This window comes from Osmia bicornis, chromosome 12, assembly GCF_907164935.1.
Source record: "Osmia bicornis bicornis chromosome 12, iOsmBic2.1, whole genome shotgun sequence".
Taxonomy (NCBI): domain Eukaryota; kingdom Metazoa; phylum Arthropoda; class Insecta; order Hymenoptera; family Megachilidae; genus Osmia; species Osmia bicornis.
In genome coordinates, this window is record NC_060227.1 from 5,582,095 (window position 1) to 5,604,211 (window position 22,117).

The 22,117-nt window shown below is 42.6% G+C and overlaps 3 protein-coding genes across 4 annotated transcripts in view; 2 read left to right on the plus strand and 1 right to left on the minus strand.

The window, feature by feature from the left end:
• LOC114873956 overlaps positions 1 to 22,117 on the minus strand; it is a 41,941-nt gene that overhangs the window by 16,118 nt on the left and 3,706 nt on the right. The gene's annotated exons all lie outside the window — the stretch shown is intronic.
• LOC114873953 (guanylate cyclase 32E) lies at positions 353 to 18,131 on the plus strand. Its single transcript, XM_046288037.1, is given in 30 exon segments — positions 353 to 895; positions 6,940 to 7,146; positions 7,412 to 7,609; positions 9,216 to 9,338; positions 9,655 to 9,850; positions 10,266 to 10,341; positions 10,623 to 10,869; positions 10,989 to 11,134; positions 11,774 to 11,912; positions 11,983 to 12,073; positions 12,871 to 13,076; positions 13,436 to 13,618; positions 13,693 to 13,797; positions 13,901 to 13,972; positions 14,252 to 14,417; positions 14,572 to 14,779; positions 14,887 to 15,025; positions 15,170 to 15,232; positions 15,234 to 15,282; positions 15,380 to 15,453; positions 15,456 to 15,503; positions 15,505 to 15,530; positions 15,605 to 15,639; positions 15,642 to 15,706; positions 15,814 to 15,829; positions 15,832 to 15,926; positions 15,929 to 15,959; positions 16,040 to 16,138; positions 16,218 to 16,734; positions 16,775 to 18,131. Coding segments are annotated over 29 exon segments (3,831 nt in total). The 5' UTR covers positions 353 to 895; positions 6,940 to 6,954; the 3' UTR covers positions 17,001 to 18,131.
• Positions 21,124 to 22,117, plus strand: part of LOC114873952 (receptor-type guanylate cyclase Gyc76C-like) — a 53,871-nt gene continuing 52,877 nt past the window's right edge. For both annotated transcript variants that reach the window (XM_029182764.2, XM_029182765.2), the window contains exon 1: positions 21,124 to 21,308. The gene's annotated coding sequence lies outside the window, so the exon portion shown is untranslated. The remainder of the gene's footprint in view (positions 21,309 to 22,117) is intronic.

Consider the following 22,117-nt stretch of genomic DNA (forward strand, 5'->3'; position numbering starts at 1 on the left):
CGCAAAAGGCACTTTCGTACCCGATAATTGTACGAATATTTATTGAGATATTTGAATGATCGAAGATCAGTGAAAGTAAACGCATTTCGTTACCAACAAATCCGACAGAGGATAGAAAAAAAATTCGAGAACAATCATACGAGTTAATTGTGTGTCCCACCTTTTTGAAACGTTTTCACGGCTAGTGCTCATGCGCCTGAGCAACGCATCGGTGCCCACGGAGTAGCGTCGGTGACTGTGAATGGAACGACGACGCCGACGGCGACGACGCTCGACGTACGAACGCTACGAGGGAAAGAGGACGAGCTGAGAGAAGTCAGTCTGGCCGCGCGCGCCTACGATCACTGTCGACCGCCGGTTTCACGTCGTTTTTGTCGCACCGGCGCGGCGGGACGATCGTTTCGATTTCAATCGTTCTCTGCTACCAATTTTCCACAATTTTCACGCGAGTTTCATCTAACTTTCGTTTCCATCATTTTCCAAGTTATCACAATTTCGAGCATTTTCATTATTCCCGTGCTAAGATAGACAGAACTGATGAAAGAATAAGTAAAAAGAAAATATAGTCGGCGTCGGTGGTTTTCATTTCTTTGATTTACCGTCGCGATTACGGGCCACATTCTTGCACGCTCTGTATCGCGTGGACCACGCGGCAAGCCGCGAATTTCAATTACGAGATTCTAGTTCGTTGCCACCAGGAATGTTTTAATTCCTTCACCGTTATCGCGATCGACGCCTGTTCCATTGCCGTTGTTGTTCCATGGGCAAGTTCTCGCCGAGAACTTTTCTAGGAATGAAATTCCGTGTGTCGGTCCAGTTGTTGGAGTTCGACAACGCTTGAGAGGAGGCTGCTCGTCTGGCAAGAAAGTAATTAAACGGGAATACAACGAACGAGGTAAGAAATAAGCTCAGACACGATATTTCAAGGGTGCAAGAGAAGTTAAATATTTTTTCGAAAACAGTATTCTTTATTTTTTATCAAATTTGCACTGGTAGACGTTTAGCGAATCGATGGAGCTCGCATCTTTGAAAATATTATTATGCTGCCCTGAACCTTCGAACTTTTAATTAGTTCGCGAAAGATAGTAGAATTAAAAGTAGGCCACGAAACAACGGAGACATGCGAGTGACTAGCCGAACAGTGTTTAGAGAGTGGCAACGTTCACTAGGCAGAGGATAAAAAAGAAAGCGAATCGAAGAAGACGATGAAAGGTGAAGGTGAAAAGGATTGTGGCGGGTTGTGAATGACTGGCGGTGAACAAGTGTTGCCGCCACGTGCCGACGAAAACTTGGCCCGATAAATCACGCTAGGGTCTCGTGAACGAAACAACTCGTAAACCGCGCTCGATTCAACGACCGAACCGTTCGAAAATCTCGAAACTCGAGGAACTGCTGTCAGCGATGGCCTATCGAGGATCGCGATCGACGCGTTCGATTAAACTTTATCGAGAAACGTGTCAGACGTTGAGAATACCACTTACCGCCGTGTCTCTTTTGGCGGACTCGTTCGAAAGTATATTAACCGAGTTCGACGCTCAAAGGATGTTTACGAGTATAAAACTGTATCTCGGATGTTAGATGGATCCACCTTTTTTCTTTAAAGGAAAGTTTCTTTCGACCGTGACACATCGGGTTTAATTGAGATACCCTTTATCTTTGTCATTAAGCCCGATACACCTGGTCGTGCTTTCGGCGAAATCCTTTTCATGCCTTCGGATAACCGACTTTAGGCTTAATGGCAATCGAGTGTTGATACCTGTTCTCGATACCTTTGCTTTTCTACCAGTGTCCGGGTATTAAGAAACGCGTTTCAGGTTGCAAAATTCAGTCGATGTTATTTAATTTATACGGTAATTATCATATTTTGCTTGCGAGATAAAGATCATGTTCCAGACCTCACAGGTTAATTCCCGTGCGTCGCCAACCTTCCGGACAGATTCTCGGTATATCTACATATAGAAGTACATGCCTTCAGGAGTACCTCCAGGCAGAGGAAACAATGTCTAAGTACCTATTTCGCTATCTGACGAAACAACAGTTGAAATCATAGTCCCGGAGTCAATAGCCGAGAAAAAGAATGTCAGATGGATGTTGAACTCGCGTCAAAGCAACGTTAACTGCGTGGGTGCACGGTGATTTAATACCTCGCGCGTAAACATAAAATAGAAACGCGTCAAGTTTGAACTACACGTTTATCGCGAAAACAAAGTATCGTCTCTGATGAGTCGTTTCTTTCTCGAAACGAATGATTCTCGTGTCGCTGAAGAGAGTTTCGCGAAGGTGTTGCGTAAAATGATAGAAAAAGACGAGCAAGAATTACAAGAAAATCCACTTCGATACAAGATGAGAAGAAATCAGGCAGCTTTAAAAGTTTCTCCAAGAGTAGATGGAATGATGTTTTGAAAATTACAACCAGACCTCGTGCAACGAGGTGTTCTTGATTGGAATAGAAACAAACAACGACCCAGTCCCCAAAGACTTTCCCTCTAGCCCGTCTACAAAAATAAACGGAACGTGAAATAACACGAAAATAGAGCATGTATCTCACGTATGGATGACCGCTATTTCGATTTGCACACAATCACCGTTGACACCTTGACACGACGATCCTGATAGACGATTTTTCCAATCATCTCCAGGACTTCCATTCGAGTCAACGTTTCGATGATTGATGCGTTCTCGACGAATGACACTGTTAATCGTGCTGCATTTAAGTGTTCTCTCATCAATTATTCTTCGTACGAGCTTCGCGTTTATCCGACGATTATGCGCGGCCGTTGATCGTCGACCATTCACCGTACAGTTACGTTGACTAATTAGAAAATGAACGTCGAATAGAAATTGAACGCATAGCCCGAGGTCCCCTGTCTGTCTCGGCGTTGACGCAACCGAAAAACCGAGGCGTGCCTAAAATTCTCTATGTAACATCATGTGACACAGATTCGAGATCACCTTTTTCGAAAGTCGGCCCCCATGATCGCGTTGAGTCACTTTCTGTTTCGCTGTGTAGCTGAGATCCCCTCGCGAATCGGCCCCCTCTGATCGCATACACGCGTGTTCGATTCGAAGTGAACGTACACGAAAGTACTCATTCAAATAGTATGTTTTGGAATAAGATATATCTATCTTTCTTTATTTTCGATAACGTAACGTTTGCGATGATGACATATCGAGGAATGTACGTATGTTTACACCTGTGTAACGTTCCGCTACACCTGGATATTCTTGAGTAATATTTGCTACATCGATTATAAACAGGTAATTTTGAATGGCAAAGGTTTTTGTAACTTGATACATATTTTTCTAACTAAATGAAAAAAGGATAGAGTCATATTCTTCCCTACGTCATTCGTACAGTTTCCTTCAAACAAGGACCAACAGGAATATACCCAAGGCTACCCAACAGCGTTCCTGGAAACTTTGTTACTCATTCTCATAAAAAAATGCTATGAAAAAGAAACGGACAAAAGAGATTGCTTGGTCCTGCTGCTCGATGGACCTTGTCAGATTCCATCGAGCTGCAACACAACGAGATTGTCGACATGCAAGCTATTCCATGAACCTTACGACTTGCTATTTCCATATATTCCAGAAGAAAAATCACGTTTCACCCTGTACGTAGAAACTCTAAATTCAACGTCAATTTAAAAAAATATTGAAACCGGGTTAATTATCAGTTCATTAGTCCTTTAAGTTGACACACGGAAGCGCATACGTACAAGTTCAGTGTCGAAACTGAATGTTGATCCAGTTGATTGACGAAGGACGGCAACGTGCTCGTCAACGTGCGTACACGATTGATTCACCGATGATTTCGCGATACGTCCACGTTTTTCCTTATGCACGGTTCACCGTGTAACGTTCGCCATCGAGAAACTTCTAAATATAGTGTGTACAACGTGTTCCACATATGTAATAGCAAGAGTGGCACATGTGTGCGGATAGAAAGAACATGGTGAATTGTAACACGCTGGAAGAATACCCGAGGCGATGGTGCCCCGAGGAAATATGTACAACATAGTATCACAATAAAAACGTGCAACCAACCATCGGATTGCTTTCTCTTGCAAACTTCGTAAAAGTCGAGTAGAATCGGGGACTTTGAAAAACCTCGGATTTTTCATTAATTACATTAATCACGAAGAAAAATGATTCGATTACTGCCGAATACTATCGTACATGTAGGATCTTCCGTTACTCGTTTCATGAAAATCCCGCGGGAGGAAGTTTCGATGGTATCGCGGTACACGTATGGCACCGCGCGATTATTCGTGATAAAGCACGCGTTAGGAGGAATACTTATTTAGAGAGGTGGGCGATAAGGGCGGGAAATTTATCCGGGACAAGCGGAAATACGCGGCATGAATACTGCGTCGCCGGTGTGGGCTTCCTGTACGATACATTTCCGTGTTCGTCTTTTCACGTTACACACCTGTCGCCCGCTAAATCATCTCGTTCGTTCCGCACGGTTTATCACGGCTAAAGAATTGGATACTCTGTTGTTTAGATCAAAGGATCCTCTTTTTTCAGGAAGAATTTTTGTTTTGAAAAAGCAATTAACTTGTTCAATTTTTTAATTTTTCAATCGTTAAATGTTTCTTCTGTTATGTATGTAGCAATAATATATCGACACCTCGATGCGATGCAACGCAAGATAAAATAAAAAATTTAAAATGCTTCAAAGATCCGGCTTTCAGCAATCACGAGTATCGACAACTGCTCCACGCCGCCATAAATCCGTTTCTTCAGCCTTTTAATACCGCCTTTCTTTATACTCGGCGTAAGCATTTCGCAGTTTCTTTCGCGCGCACCGAATCAGAGAACATCTGTATTTAACCGGGGTTATAAACAAAGTAAAATGCACGACGTACACTGGTGGATAACATATGAAAATCAGTCGGCTACGCAAGATTCACGTGCAACTCTCACGGCATGCACTTGTAGCACGGTCCGCAACATGCCTTTACGTTCAATTTAACGCTCGTACTTCAGGCTTCAAAAAAATTTAATGAACGGACATAATTCCATTCCGATGCAAGATTTGATTTCGGCCAAGCGATAGAAGAAAGGTGATAATTCCTTGTTAATCGAGGGATACGTAACGGTGGCAGAAATGAATGTGGGTTGCGATAAACGAGAACTGAGATATCGTAATAAGACGTCATGTAGCCGATTTAATTGATCCATACGTGTCTTCGCACGCGTTGCAATTGCACTCTCTTGTACGAATTAGTTCACGGTTAATTGGTGTAGGTGTCGTACGTTCCGGGTACTTGTTACCGCGAAATAATTACTGCCTTTATTTTCTAAAAAATGAAATCGTATACTTCAGAGAATCTGATCTAAACTTTTAATGAAATTCTACTTCCTACGTGAAAATGGTTTTTCATTAGATAATTATAATTTTAAATTAATCTTTCGTATGAAAATAGCTATATGACACTATGTAGAGAATATGCCGACCTAACTCATTGTTAGATACGTTTCAGCCAGAAAAGAGCTCTATGTTCATGTACATACGCCTTCTAGAAACGATGATCAGCAAACGGGACTCGTAATCCCGTACAAACCGACGTTCCCACGAATGGGAAAATAATCGTTTACACTCGGTTTAGATCGTTGGAGTAAAGCCGGCGTTATTTATCAATGACGATGACTCAAGGAATCGGTTTTCCTTTCTTCTTTCCCGACGCGAGCACGTCCTTTCCTCTTGTCAGCGTTCGTCTTCTTACGTAATTGCAGCCGAGTTTATTTAGAATCCTGCTAGGCTACCGTGTGTTTTTTGACGTATTATTAAAATAGATCACTATTAATAATAAGTCGAAGAGAAGAGACCGGGCGGTATTCTTGGAAGAGACATTTGTCGCCCCTGCGTTCAGTAGAATGAACTTTCTTCCCGTGTTTGACGGTGAAAATGTAAAATTCAATTGAATTACAAACATAATGCTGAAAATATTCAAATTGAATGATTGTGTAAAAGGTTAACGCAAGATTTTTGACAAGAGCGCAAGAGATAAAAGCGTTTCTCAGGCTCAATTTCAACACGATAATGAATCCATCGTGACTTTCGCTTCCCCATCGCTGATTAACGAGGTGTACACCTTTATTAAGTGCACGCGAAAAAAGATACGAGGCTGAGAAATTAATTTCGCCGAGGGTGAATCGTCACAGGTAGCGAACCGATCGATAATATCGCGCACCTTTCGAAGGAGTAAATGAATCGGTAAGCAGACAACGTACCCACGGCGTCGTACACGTCACATATCTCGATACGTCGCATAGTAATTAACGAGATTAAAATCTTGACAGGGTATTTCGTTCATGCGTCAGCTATGAAGACATCATTTTCCATATCGATGGATTTATCTCTTCTCTTGGAATGATTGCTCGTCAATCCTTCAATTTGTGTAACTTTTCATTATTTCTTAATCAATCTCATCAAAATATTATGAAAAAAAAAAATAAAAATTCAGTGACTCGAATTCGATTGAACGCTATTCCGGTATAACTTACAATTCGAATTACAATTCGAGGAAAGAAGAGAGAATTTTCTCGTTTGCAAGCTGTCGATAGCGTGCTCCATCATTCGGGTACACAATAGTTTACGAGAAAGTACGATACGTACTGGGATATAGTGGTCGATGAACGATGGAGAAACGTAGGAAGAGGAAGTGTTGAACACCATAGGAGATTGATGGTGTTTATTGCAACCCCGTCGAGTTTACCGCTTTCATCCATTACCTTCCCTATATCGTTCGCCCGCAAGTTTGTGCTTTTATTAGCTCGTGCTTGCAAATAAAAAGCACTGCACCAGACCAGCGGTACACGAACAGAAGATCGAGCGGCTTGTTCCATAAACGTGTTTCAAACGAACTTTTAGGGATTATCAATATAATAAAAAGAGAAAGTAATTATGCCGTGATGTTTGATTTCGCGAAGGTTTCGTGACTGGGCATGCTACTGGCAAACGCGGAGAGGGCTTGTCTGTTACTAACGGCGATCCACGTTTTACTCGGTGATAAGGGCACCGACGCGGAGACCTTCACCCTCGGCTACATCACCGGGTCGAAGAGACGTCCAGGGGACTTGGAGTATCAGCGTCCTGGTTACCGGATATCCGGCGCTATATCACTCGCCGTAGAAGAGGTAATAGAATCACGAATGCATCAGGTCGACCACAACTAGCACGGAAGTCGTTAATTAAGCGTAATTAAATTTAGAAATCTCCCATTCTTATCGCTGAAATTATCCTTAATAATGGAACAAAGAATCTGTACGTCTTCGGTGACAAAAATTCTAAGGAAAATTTCGCGAAAAGTTGCCTCGGCAAATTGTTAAATAGGACCCATGGGAAAAAATTGAATTTAATTCGTTCTGCGAGTTGAATTACTCGGTTTTCTCGACTTTCTAGGTGAACGCGGGTGAGCTAGGTCGACGCGGACACAAGCTCGATTTCCTGGTCGCGGAAACTTATGGCGAGGAGGAGACCAGCATCCTGATGACCGCTGATCTCTGGACGAAGAACGTCAGTGCTTATATCGGGCCCCAGGAAACCTGTGTTCACGAGGGTAGAATGGCAGCCGCCTTCAACATCCCCATGATATCTTACGTGAGTTAACTTATAGTATTAAATTTTCTAACAAACTTTTCCCCTTCAAATGATACAGATTCATTGATCGTACATCCGCGACGATTGGTATAAAGTGAAACATTTTTCTCCTGATGCTTCGAACGGACAAGAAAAATGCACATTCTTCTTGTTCTTTAGTGGAAAAGGCTTTCTCGGTTACGTAACCGTAGAAGCATTGCCTTAAGAACTTGTACGTTACGAGCGAATGCAGCCGGACGAAATCCAGGAAACCACCCCTTAGCGCTAGCCTTTTTCCTCCACCCCATAATGTGTACTCTAACCTCGGGAAACACACCCACTTCGGTCAGGTTACCGCGTGCATGCTTTTAGTTTGAAGCAACTTTTATTGCGCTTCCGCTACCTTAAGTCTACGTGGATCGATGAAATCGATCGTCCGGAAACACCGAAACTTTACCCCCTACCTGGTTAAGTCTCCTCTTAGATTCATCCCTTCCATATGCTACTCTACGAGAGATGGAACCAAATTCCATATCTACTCGAGAATCGGAATCAATTTTAGAAGAAAAATGTCGCCAGTTCGTTTCATTTAAACGGAGAACCGTGCACCTATGCGATAGCACAACCAGTACACCGTTCTTCGGCGTTTCGTTCAATCGTTTTTTTCGCTTGTTCCGACGTGATCTGGCGGTGCAATGCGCGTTTTAAACTTCCACCAGCAACAGACCCGACCGAGGAAATAAATTATTCGCCGACTACCGAGGAATACGAATGTACAGAGCCGAGGTTACGACACGTTTAACCCGTTCAACGTCACCGAGGGCTCGGCTACGCTAGACCTTCGACGTTTTTCTTCATTTCGCTAACCACTCTTGTTTCGATCGGAAAGTGATGAATAATTTCAGAATTTCGATGTTTCAATGTCCTCCGATACGTGATTGAATAATTCCTTTTACGTCTAGTCACGATAAAGTGGCTCGAAAAGAAGTATTTATAATCGACAACAGACAAGTCAGATAAATGAGAAGACTATTATTTCTGTCTGTGATTCATAAGATTTCTTTTAATCTAACTGGCTTGGAGACTGTGCTATCGGCAGAGGGAAACCAGGAAAAGAAACCATTTATCTTCCCAGCGAATTATCCGGATCATTGAATAATTTCCTCCTCCAAGTCGAACCATATCGACGAAAAATTACGGGCAATTCTGCCGTTTGCGAAATACAGCTTTCGAATCGAGCGGCGTGAAATTAATTGGTTCTCTATTAGAAATCAACGTAATGATTTATAAATTAAGCCGTTGATCATTATGATCATTATTAAATCCGGTTCGCGTATCAGTGAATCGGTAGGTATCCACCGTTTTCGTAGCACTTTTCCATCGGTTTTCCCTCGCCCGTTATATCACCAGTCCAGCTGACACACTAATCACGCACATTACGTGTACTAGGCTTTCCAGCCTAGTAATAGACCAACCTAGAAACCCGATGCAAATTTGAAACCGGCTCGTTGCGCGTTGTATATAATTTATCTTTACATTTATCTCTGCATCTCCCCTAAGATCAGGTGAAATACAAGAGACGAGGATGATCGCATTCAGGTCGCGAATCGCATTCGTATGCTTTCAGTTTTGCACTCATCGCGAGTCCTCCAACAAGAAAGAGTTTCCTACGTTTGCCAGAACCAGACCACCGGATACCCAAATCTCGAAATCGGTCGTTTCCGTGCTGATGGCATTCAATTGGACAAAAGTGAGTAACAAAATTCATTTTTTAAATACCACCTTAACTATCAAATTATAAATATAACGCAGAGTGTAGTCCGTTTCTAGGAGAAATTTTTGTCAAAATTAATTATTCAATCGTGGAAATCACTTTGATCAAATAAGGGTTATTAATTTGTATTATCGTATGCCATGGTAGACACGTGCGTTTCTACTGTTCCAATCAACGGGTTAATTGATTTTCACTCAACAACAGTTAACATCGAAACTCTGTTACCCAGCTTCCCTTCGACGAACCGTTAAATCAATGACCCGAGCTTACGTTTCGATACCGGAATGTTCAGGTGACGTTCATGTACATGAATTCTACGCTGTTCGAGTTCAATAAGATGTCCACGATCGCGGAGACGATTTTGTCGTCGTTCGAGGCTGCAGGCGTGACGGTAAACTTTCTTCGTTGTTGGGAAGAACCGTATCACGTCACACACATGACCAATCCGTTCCACGAGCACGTCAGCGAGACGTATCGAGAAACGCGAAGTGAGTAAATATATTTTACTAGACGTTTTTATCGACTTTATGAAAACCATCGGAATCTCTGTAACCCGCTTTCTCGACTTACGACAGTCGCGCGATAATAATGAAACAATCGTACAACCCATTATTTTGATGAATCGTATTCGTCGATTAATTTGGAAACAAGCCACCCGCATTTTCATTATTTCATCGAGGTTACAATGTTTGTACGAGCGTGTCTAGATAACCCGCATGCTTCGGTCGTTGGAATTCCGCGCGGTGAATAGATACTGCTCGTAATGTCCCTTGTCTATTTTCGTTTGTTCGTTTCGCTAAAAATAGCATCGCGATGACCCGTTTTTTTAACAGTTAAGATTGAAAATAATAAAAGGACGATTTGAGAAGTTGACTGGCTAGAAGGTGTACCGTTCTGTTGCAGTTTACGTGATTCTAGGCAATTATTACGAGCACATGGGCCTGCTGATGGCTTTGGACGAAAAGAAGCTATTGGAAAAAAGGTATAAATCTGCTGTAATCTAAACCAGAGAGCAGCGTCCCTAATAGTAGCTTAATTGAAACCTCAAAAATTCATAGGATTATTCAAACTTCGCGTTCGTTCAGCAAATCTTAGTAACGAGAGTTTAAAGAGTAACGAAATAATAACGAAAGAAATGAGATTATTGAAAAGAAATCAGCAGCTTGCTGTTACTTCACGCAAGTACCCTTAACGAGCTCATAGATTCCTCGTTAAGCTCTCGCTGTTTGAGAGAAAACATATCGCGAAAATTCTTGCTGCAGGGGAATACTGGGTGGTCGGCGTCGACATCGAGCAATACGATGAGAAACGACCGGACAAGTACTTCCGTGGTTTATGGCAGAAAAAGACAAACTCATCGATTTTGAGAGCGTATCAAAGCTACTTCAGCGTGGTCGCAACCGCGCCGAATTACTCCAAGAATTTCACCAGCCGAGTGAACGAGTACAGACAAAAGCCACCCTTCAACTTCAGCAACCCCCTCGCGAACGTCGGTGGAATCGTTCAGGTGACTATTATAATCGCTTGAAAATCATTTTCTCTACCAAACATAGTGGCTGCAAACGCGCAAAGTGTTCGGTATTCAATTTTTAAACGTAAAAATCGCGTTTTTCTGTTATAAGGCAGATCGTGCCAGAAACGGCGTATCTTTATGACGCGGTGCATCTCTACGAGAGATCGTTGCTGAAAGCCCTGGACGAGAATCGTGATCCACGAAATGGTCGAGAAATGGTGGCAACTCTTTACGGCGTTCATTATCGAAGCGCCATGGGGTACGTAAGAAATCGTAATGATCCAATGAAAATCGAATCGTTCTGCATGCTAATTTACTTCCATTACCACGCGAAATTGACCGATATAGTCAATCGTTAACGTCAATTCGAGCGATTTGTAATTTACATTAAGAAACTCTCGACAAAAAGAAATAAAAACGTGTAATATTTGAGGATATTTAATCATGGATAAGACTTTAAAATACGCGAGGCAAATAAAGCAGAGAGGAGGATCGTAGTAGTGACGCAAGCGTCTAGAATTACAATTGACCCGAGAAAATAATTAAGGCTTTCACGTTGCGAACATACTGCTATCCGTGATCTCGGATTCTAGCTCCCACGTAATCTTCTCCCGAGAATGATCGATACGTATCGTCGCGTTCAATGCCAATCGCGAATCTGTTATATAATATTCGTAATCATCGTTCGACGAGTGACGATTACCCGTAACGAAGGTAAGATGAATTACAATGAGCGAACGAGCGAAAGAAAAATGACGGGATGAAACAAAAAGGAATCGCTGGAAAATATACGGCCCGAGGAGTTACTTTGCGCAATTTACGAGGACGTTTTTGAAGGTGGCCGCAATAAGAGTACGTTACGACTGTTACGCTATTCGAAGATATATCGTCTGTTCAGGTACATGGTTTATATGGACGAAAACGGAGATGCTGAAGGCAATTACACTCTGATTGCGTTGGACAATCGGCCGACAAAAGGACACGGTTTATACCCTATAGCGTATTTCGTGGGGAAAGAGAACGGCACGAACCTGCCAGTAAGACATTAACTGCTTTTTCAGCTGGTCGAACCTTCCAGTCTGCTTATTGATTCTCTTTCTCTTACAGAAACTCCGATTGACCAGAGATATTTCGTGGGTCGGCGATGGGCCACCTATCGCGGAACCTCATTGCGGATACCACGGCGAGAAATGTAAATGTACGTACACCGATGTTTTACCCTTCTTGTTAACAATAATAAAGGATTGGTTTTCTAATCATCTACTCATAAGACTGTTTTTATATATTCTTATGACTGACACGTTTCTTCGTAATGTATGCTAATTTTCGCAGGGAATGAATACTCCTAGAAATTAATTAACTAGTTTTATAAATCTTAACGACTCTGTAACAAATGTCACTGACCATGAACGACACGAGATGGATTAAAATAAAAGTTAGAAAGCCTGAAGGTAATGTTTCCCCGATGGCCGAATATTATCCACGGTTCGTGGAAACGCGATCAGGGTAGGGACCATTCTCCTTCGAATTACCATTCGTCAGCTTTCTCCGGTACCTTTAAGGCCGGTCGTCGCGCGAACCGATCGTTCGAAAAGTACATCGTAAAGTTTGCCAGTCGACCTTAAAATTTACATATGTAAATGTTCGTAAAGGGGACCACCTTCCGCTTGTTCCCGCTGCCACCCTTTTCATTTCCCTTAATTGAGATCGAATACGAATTTCGTACCCAGCTAACCGTACACGCGATTACATATTACGCAACAACGATCGCCGATCGAGCTTCTGACCGATTTAACCGTCCTCAACACGAAACCTTCAACGGTAGGGTAGAATTAAAAAGGTACAGACAGAAATGGACATCTGCTGACCGAAATTTTTCGAATCGCTGCTTACGATCTATAAAATTCGAAATTTTTTTTCGTCTCGTTTCCATCGGCTTACCATCTACCGTAAACTCGGAATCAATTACATTGTAAGTTTCATTGAATCATTCAGCTCACACGGGAGAGATCGTGGGTGGAATAGCAGGAGGATTTCTACTGATCATCGCGACGGTACTCCTGGTGCTGTACAGAAACTGGAAGTACGAACAGGAACTGGACTCGCTATTATGGAAGGTGAACTACAAAGACATTCAGATCAAAGAGCAGAAAGACGATTCGGCTGGAGTCAACGAGGCGCCTACCAAATGCAATAGCAAGGTAAATGCTCGACTTCGTTGCTACATCCTTCGTATTTTTCTCCTCGATGTCTTGCCCTTTCCTATTTCCCTCGATTTCCTCCGACCCAATTGATCCTGAGACTTTCGGAGATTACGCTATCGGATGTTGAACGATGGGACGGTAATTTTATTCAATTTTTATTCAGGAAGCTTCTTATCGAGAAAAATAACATTTCCCTGAATGGTTTTTAGAAACGAGTCAACCTTCTTTGATTTCCCCCGATCTAGGGTAAAGAGGATTATTCGATAAGTTCCTTCTTGATCGAAAAATGATTCATTCGACGGATTAAACGTCACCCGCGTCCCCAAAGTAAGCCATGAAAATCTTATCTCTCGCAGACGACGACCCAGCCGATCGTGAGGACCAGCCAAGTCTCTCTAAGCTCAAATCCGGACGCTGATTTCCGATATTCTATGATTTACACGCAAATTGGCGTCTACAAGGGACGGATATTCGCGGTGAAGAAAGTCCGCAAGAAATCGATCGAGATCACCCGCGAGATGAAAAAGGAGCTGAAAGTGGTGAGTACCACGTGAGCACGAAGAACACACGAGACCCAATTCACGACACCAAAATTAAAGGATCGTTTCTCTAGATGCGTGACTTACGACACGATAATTTGAACGCTTTCATCGGCGCCTGTACCGACCCACCGAACATATGCATCGTGGTCGAATATTGTGCACGCGGCAGTCTCAAGGTAATCATCCGTACGGACAGTTTGTAATTAAGCAGACGGAATATCGTGTTCGAAATTCCCGTAATTTTCTTCCATTCTCTTTTTTTTTCCTTCATTTTCCTAGGACATTTTGGAGAACGAAGATATGAAGCTGGATAACATGTTCATGGCATCCTTGGTCGGCGATATAATAAGAGTACGTAAGACACTCTAGATCATAGAATTTTTTATCGTTTTTTTAAAAGAATATTTCTGTCCAACAAAATGTGTTAAACTCGAATAAAAATTTTTTCTATAAAAATCCGCGTACGATCGCGTAAACTTTATACTCGCTCGCGGAAATTCCGTCGAAACTTTAACCATGGAACGTTTCAAACTTTTCTACTTGGAAATTTTTCTCTACTCGAGAATGCTTGTTTCTTACAGTACCATTAGAGTCGTTCCTGAGATCTACTGAGTTTCAAACGTTTTCTAGGGTATGATCTATTTGCACGAGTCTGTGATCAAGTATCACGGCGCGTTAAGTACGTCGAATTGCCTGGTGGATTCACGATGGGTCGTGAAATTGGCTGATTTTGGACTGCACGAATTTAAAAAGGACGCTGAATGTGAGCCATGCGATGTGATGAAGAAATATCATGGTATATAACGAATATACACCATCGGTCAAAAGTTTCAGACCTATATTTTAAGCTTCTTTATTATTGCGATTTCCTGCAATGGTCTCAAATTTTTCACCAATAGTGTAATTCAAATACTTCGATTATACTAATTTAACTGAATGAAATTTCCTAGGTTTGCTGTACCGAGCACCCGAATTATTGAGATCCTCTAAAAGCCAAGAACCAACGGCTCGTGACTACCAAAGAGGGGACGTTTATTCCTTCGGGATAGTATTGTACGAACTTCAAGGACGACACGGTCCATTCGGAATTATGGAACTATCCGATTCGGAGATACTGAAGAAGGTGATCGCGAATGAACCCGACACCGAACCGTTCAGGTATTACGATTAAAGTCACGATCTGTCTACGGCAGAAGTTACTTAAATTTTATGTGCTTTTGTTTTCCACCCCTGTCAGCTACTCTGTTTTCCTTGAATTATCTCAGACCACCGTTGGGCCAATTGGAGAACTGTTTCCAATTCGTGCGGGATTGTCTGATAGAGTGCTGGGCCGAGGATCCTGAGGCACGTCCGGACTTCAAGGTGATAAGGAACAAACTAAGGCCACTGAGGAAGGGCATGTGAGTTTTCTATCAAAGATAATGCTATAAGAGCATTGTTAAATAATATTTTCAAATGCCACGACACTGTTTCAACCATCTCTACCCAGGATCTAAAACTTTTACAGTTTCTCTAACAGTTCCATTAAACTGACACGTTCGTTTCCAGGAAGCCAACATATTTGACAACATGATGGCATGATGGAGACAATATGCGAATAATCTGGAAGCGCCTGGTCGACGAACGGACGGACCAATTGACGGAGGAGAAGAAAAAAACAGGTCGTGCAAGCAACGTTCCGAAAGTCTGAACGAATTTAATCAGCCTCGCTATCGCGTTCCCCTTTCAATTATACTTAAACTATGCTTCGCCTTTCAGACGCGTTGCTTTATGAAATGTTACCACGATACGTTGCCGAGCAATTAAAGCGAGGACACAAAGTCGAAGCTGAATAATTTTCGACTGCGTCACCATATATTTCAGCGACATCGTCGGATTTACTCGCCATGTCCGCCGAGAGTACACCTTTTGCAGGTAACTTATCATTATAATTTCCCACGATAATTACTCAATTATTATTTCGATCGCTGTGATTATGGGTTCTCAGGTGGTGGACTTTCTCAACGATTTGTACACCTGCTCGATTCCACCATCGAGAATTACGACGTGTACAAAGTTGAGACTATCGGAGATGCTTATATGGTGGTACGTTAGATTTATTCATTTATTCGGACAATTTTTCATTCGATTTATTATACATTTCGAACGGTTTTAATCGCGGAGGAATCAATATTCTTCCATTTCTCGAACAGGTAAGCGGTCTACCTATACGAACGGTATTCAGCACGCGGGAGAAATTGCAGGTATGTCCTTGTGCCTGCTGGATGCCATTAAACAATTTACCATTCGACATAGGCCGCTGGATATAAGCTGCAACTTCGAATCGGTATACATTCCGGTAAGCAACCGACGTGAAAACCACAATACGATTTAGGATTACGCCTGTTACGGTTTGACATACTTTTACTTCTCGTACAGGCCCCGTGTGCGCCGGTGTCGTGGGTCTAAAAATGCCCCGTTACTGCCTGTTTGGCGACACCGTGAACACGGCCAGTCGAATGGAATCTACAGGTTCGCGTAAGTATTGCACTTTCGAAAAAGAATGCGAAACGAAAATGCCCAAAAGAATAAAATCGTACGGTCTTTTCGTCTCTAGCATTAAAAATTCACTGCAGTAGCGAAACGAAGCAGCTACTGGATCAGCTCGGTGGATTCAGGGTGATGGAAAGAGGCCTGGTATCCATGAAAGGAAAAGGCGAACGTCTAACCTACTGGTTGATAGGCGAGGATCCGATGTTGAGGGAAGAACGAACCAGAGAGCGGGAAAATCGACGGAACGGTTACGAAAGGAAGAACAGCAGCACGAATCCTCTGATACCGCGAAGTTCTTTAAAGAACAAGTCCCTAGTGAGGTCCACCTTCATCAGGTGTTCCAGTGAATCACCGAAACGTCTACGTTTCGCCAGCTCCGATCAGCTGGACCAGAAGTGTTCCCGAACGAACAGCCAATTAGAAGCAATAGCCGACAACAGTCCGTGCAAACCGAATATCTCTTGTGCAAACAGACTGTCGTGCGTGGAAAATTGGAGATCTTCCAGTAATTCTTGTCCGTGCGTGGAACAGTTGGGGGAGCAAGAAACACCGATAGACCCGAAGGTATTGACTCAAAATCGGTTTGCAACCAGACGTTAGAGATCGACCGCTTCCTAACAGCTGGGGTATCGGAAACGAGCCGTATTTCCCGCGAACGGGGGCCAAGAACTTCCGTCTTGGATCGAGCGGAATCACAGAGACAACTTGTCGTTCGGCACCCAGCAGTCCCAGACACAGTACTCTGATCTTAAATTGTCAGAAGAGAGCGGCACAGTCGAACGAAGAGATTGACGGATGGGATGCTACTGCACCACTGATTTATTATCCGACAGGACGATTGGATTAAGGAACTCTCGTCGGCTATTGAAGAATTTTATACGTTCATTTCGGCTACGACCTGCTCGTCTCAACCTTAGTCGTAGAACAGTGTTCATATTGATCATGATCAAATTACGGTGCTGGCAGATTGAAGGCCATCAGAAACAGTGAACAGAATTTTAGCTGGTGTGATTGTTTTGAACTTGTGATTGGTTTTTCAGTTCACACGATTCCTCGTTGATTAAGGAAATTCAAGGTAGGACGTATCGATTGGAATCTTATTATCTGGACGATCATAGTTCAATATCCTTCGATCGGAATGAAATCACACCAAGATTTTATTCCTAAAGCGGGGTTTACGTTAGATAAGCTTTGATCAGCTGCCCGAATGTAAACATCGCTTTAACCCTTTCGCTACTAAAAGGTACTCGCTACTGATCGAAGAAATAATGAATAAACTTAATTAAGTAGAATTTACTACTCGTAGGAATAATATCTTTCAATTGATATTATCATAGCGAAAGGGGTAATACGATCAATCGACTCGACAATCATTTTTCATACATCCATTCTGATCGATGTTTCATCGAACAATTCAACAGACTGCGATTGGTCAATTAACGAACGAACAATTAACCGGTGAGCAGCATACGATTTTAAATTATGACTTCCTCCTCGCTCGAAGTACACGTTGTACCAAAGCACACCGCACGTACAAACCAAGATACCTAACAGACGTATTTATATACATTATTTATAGCATATGTAACTTGTGCACTGAAAGCAGCACGTCGTAACGGTATATTCCACGCATTAGCTTAGACAATCAAGAAGGCTCGTGCTTTTTATTCTACGTAAGTGTCACTCTAGTCAATTTGTTTTAGTTCGAACGCACGGTTTTCCTTCGAATCGAAAAATGGAAAAATGAAAAAAAAAAAGAGAAATTTAATTGTCCTCAAAAATCATCCTAACTTACCCTATAGTATTTAACCATACTGTTTACCGCCGGCGTTTTTTTTTTTTTTAGTACTTAAGGCAATTATTTATAGAGTAATATATAACAATGACGATTTGAAACGTACTTATGAATCGTTATGAAACTATTTCACGATAATGTGTATCTTCCGCTTAAGAAAACCGATCTGTCGTAAACGCGACACCGCGGGGAAACATGTGTAAATTTAATTATCCATCTTCGAAATAAAGAAATCATTAACGAACCACGATTATTTTCCTATCGAGGGGTGAAACAAAGGTCCAAGATCATTGCGGTGCTTATGGTTCTTTTTCTCCCGTTCAAGTGCAACGTCTCTCATCGACGCGACGGTTGAAACGAAAGCACACGAGCACGATGCGTGATGAAACGGTGGTGATAACGCACCGAGGTTCATTAAATTATTAACAACGAAGAAATTAATTGAACGCCAGCCGAGAAACGCATCTTTCTCTCCTATGACCAGTTTATCTGGCGGTGCACGGCTGAATGGCGCGGCAACGCGAGGAGATGATCGTGAAAAATTGGAAAAAATCGATCAAAGTCGATCGTGTCTGAGAGTGTTGGACGATACACAAACACGAATGCCCGATTAAAATTTACCGATCAGTCTTTCCAGTCGTGGATCTTGTGGAACGTTTTATCGAGCTTAAACGTTTCGAACGATCAGTACCGAGCGCGTCAAAGAAAGTCTAGTTGCGGTCATTCAGGGATGTTAAAAAATCCGCTCGTATTTTAAACTCGGCGCGAAATCGCGTCACGTTCTGACAATCTGTCAAGTTTGTCTGTCGATTCGTGTTATAAATTAGATTAGAAAGTCCTAGCGTCTGGATGGAATAACAAAAGGGGAAGTAACGTTTAACGATCCCGGCATACCCGTCAACGTTCCATTCCATTTGAAACGCGTGACAGTACTGTTACGTTTATTTATAACGAACGTACGGGGTCGCGCGCCATCCCGATCGCGAAAACTATAACTAAAGCCGTTAGTGGCTCGACGGCTAACTAAACTCTTCATTACTTTAATTTGCACGTCTCGTTACGTGCGTGTTCGGTACACGTGATCGCTCGCGGTACACCGCGTTCGGTTCGAGCTACTCCGGTGCGAAACACTCGTGCAAATACGAGAATGACTTCTGAATTTATTGCGCAATTTACTATTCGAAGCCTTTTGCAAACGAGACGGAGCAAATGAGCGTTAAGTTTCGCGGAGAAAATTCATCGTTTCGTTTCCCTTACAATTATATCTCCGACGCTATAACGTTGAACGATGCTTTCCAAAATTTGCACCAGAAAATTGCGAACAAAACCGAGTTTTTACAAATTCGATAACGCAAGTATCCATGATTTTCATTCTATTATACCAGCAGAATCAAGCAAAGGGAAATATAAAAATCGGTAGTAGTTTAATAGAAGATAGAAGGAAAAATCGAGCACCCTGTATAACGAGGCGACTCTTATATACAGAATGGGGTACCATCTTATTTACGGTGAAGTGGTTGTCGGCCAACTTAGAGGAGCGGCCATCATTCAATCAAGCCGGACAATTTAAACAGCCTGATTCACGCAGCGAAATCATTTAATATTTGACGTCAAGCACGATTATCGTATAACGGTGCGTAATGGCCGATTGTTTATACAGGTTGCAAGCGGCGCCGCAATTTTCAAATGGTGTATCTGCCTCCTGAGAACGATGTTGTTGAACATCCTCGGCTCGGAGCAATGTTGCAAAATGATCCGTCGTTAGCGGCAGACACGAGTGACGAGTACAATTACTCTTCTCAACCAGTTGCTGCTAATGGTCGAGGAGGCTACGAGCGTGGAAGAAAAGTAAAAGAAACGAAACGAAATGAAAGAAGAAGCTTCTGGTTCGAGCTTCCCTGCTGCTTTTTCATTCATGCAAATCCATCCCCGTCGTAATTCCCGCTAATTCTGTAGGCTCGTATCAGCCGATCCTCGTGTTTTAATATTAATCGCCGCATCGCCTCGCCTCGCCTCGGTGTGGACGTTGTGTTCGTTTAGCGAGTTCGAGTTGAAACGCGTACACGGCCTCTCTAGAGCGTACTTTTATTGGCTTCTCCTTCTGCCAGCCGCGGCTCTATTTATAGAGTCGGAATTATCTTCATCCGCCGTAGAACAATGCGTACAGAGCGGTAAAAATTCTCGATACGGGAATGTTAATCTGTGCGGTTCATCGCCGTCAACCGTTTATGACAAGGAGTGGCTCGATCGTTCGGAAATGATATCTTTCTGACGCGATTAAATAGAGAGGTATAGAATCGATAGGCAAGTTTCACTGACAATTCGAAAAGAAATAATCATTTCCGATTCTGATTTAACGAGAAATCGAGAAATCGAAACGTTCGCGTTGCATCTCATCGTCAGCGTAACGCACGCACCTGCGACAGAAACGACCTGTTGTGTCCACGCTCGCACGCACGCGGTTATTTTACATAAGATATGCGCGAGCTTAGATCGAGCTGAAAATAAACTCGTCGTCGCGATTCGACGCGTTCGATCGTGACGCTACGCTAGTTGTCATTTAGCCTGATTTCCATCGACACGATTCGCGACTCGCCAACCGGCTGCTTCGAATGCTTCGCGTGCCTTTTTCCCCGACGTATCTCTTCCCTATGATCGCGAAATTCCTTGGTACATCGACACGACCGATCCATAGGAGCAAAAGAAAAATTATATAACAAGGGACAACGAATCTTCTTATTACGAAAAGAAATGGATTCCTGCTTCGATAATGTAACAAACAATAAGTACTCGATCGACAGCGATCGACAATTCGATCAACGGTCTATTTTCGATAAGGTGCCAAGGATGACTGGCATCGATGGACTTTTAACTCGCTCGAATCGGAACGATGGTTACGTTCGAGCAGAGAAATGATCCGCGAATGAGGTGGGAAACGAAGAAATTCTCTTACACGGTACAAAAGTTACACGCTCCGTGTACGTTACACATATTGTACAAGAAGCGACGAGTGTTGACACTCACGGGGAAAAAGATAAGATAGCAACTGTTTTAGCAGCCAATCGCCGCTTCTGTGCGTGGCCGTCTACGTCACTGTTGCTAACTGTGGTTGTGTACACACGAAGACCGTAGTAAATTCATATTTCTCCTTTTCTCAATAGTTCGATCCCCGATTCGTCCGCTGTGAACGCGACGACGCGGCGTTCCGGCAACGCGTGTTCCGCGCGAAACAAATCACGCCCGTGGTATTCGAAGTGGAAACGGACGATCGAAAATCGGCCGTCACCTTTCCATGGGAACGAGAAGGAATTTTATCACGAGCGCAGGAAAATTTATAGGAAGATAGCGAGAGGAAGAGAGGTACAAACGAAACCGGCCAAGAAATTAATTGAACGAGATAGGGAAACGATCGGATGCTCCGAGAAAGGAAGGTCTTTCGCGCAAGAAACCTTTCCTTTCGGTACTTTTTCTTTGTTGTCACAATGTCACATTTTTTCCAATGTATTCAAGCAGTGTTAATCGTTCTTTGTGACCCACCCTAATCATAATTGAAACATATTCGAACATTCGTAATATCAAAAGAAAAGGAAATTGAAAGTTCACCAGCTCGGAATGAAAAGATCGAGAGCTGAATTCTTGGAATTTTGATTTCGCTTTTATTATCGACTACCACTTCGAAACGTCGCGATTTGCATTATCATTCATAGCATTTGCGACGAGGTGCGCGTGCATTAGCAACGTACGTGCATAATAAAGGCATTCGCGTATTACCACGCTATTACATCCTACATTAAACGCGAATAATCGTGCGTTAGCATTATTGCCGGTTGTGCATTTGTTCGATGAAATTTCCACGGGTAGATGTATAACAGTGATTTATCGAACGTTATGACGGTTAATTAAGTCGATGGCGAAACGATGCTATTTTTTTTTTGCTTCTGGTAAAAAATAAAAAAGAGATGATAAAATAACGTATGTAGGTGCATGCATTCCTCGCTGATAAAACAGCTTTCACTATCAATCGCGGTTACCGTACGTAACAAGAAACCAAAGTGTTGGTAGAAATAAGTAAATACGACTAGATCTCTTAACTTCAACTTGTAAACAAGATCCCATCTAACAGATCCCATCTACGGACTTGCAAATAATTAGAATGTAAACAGCACCTT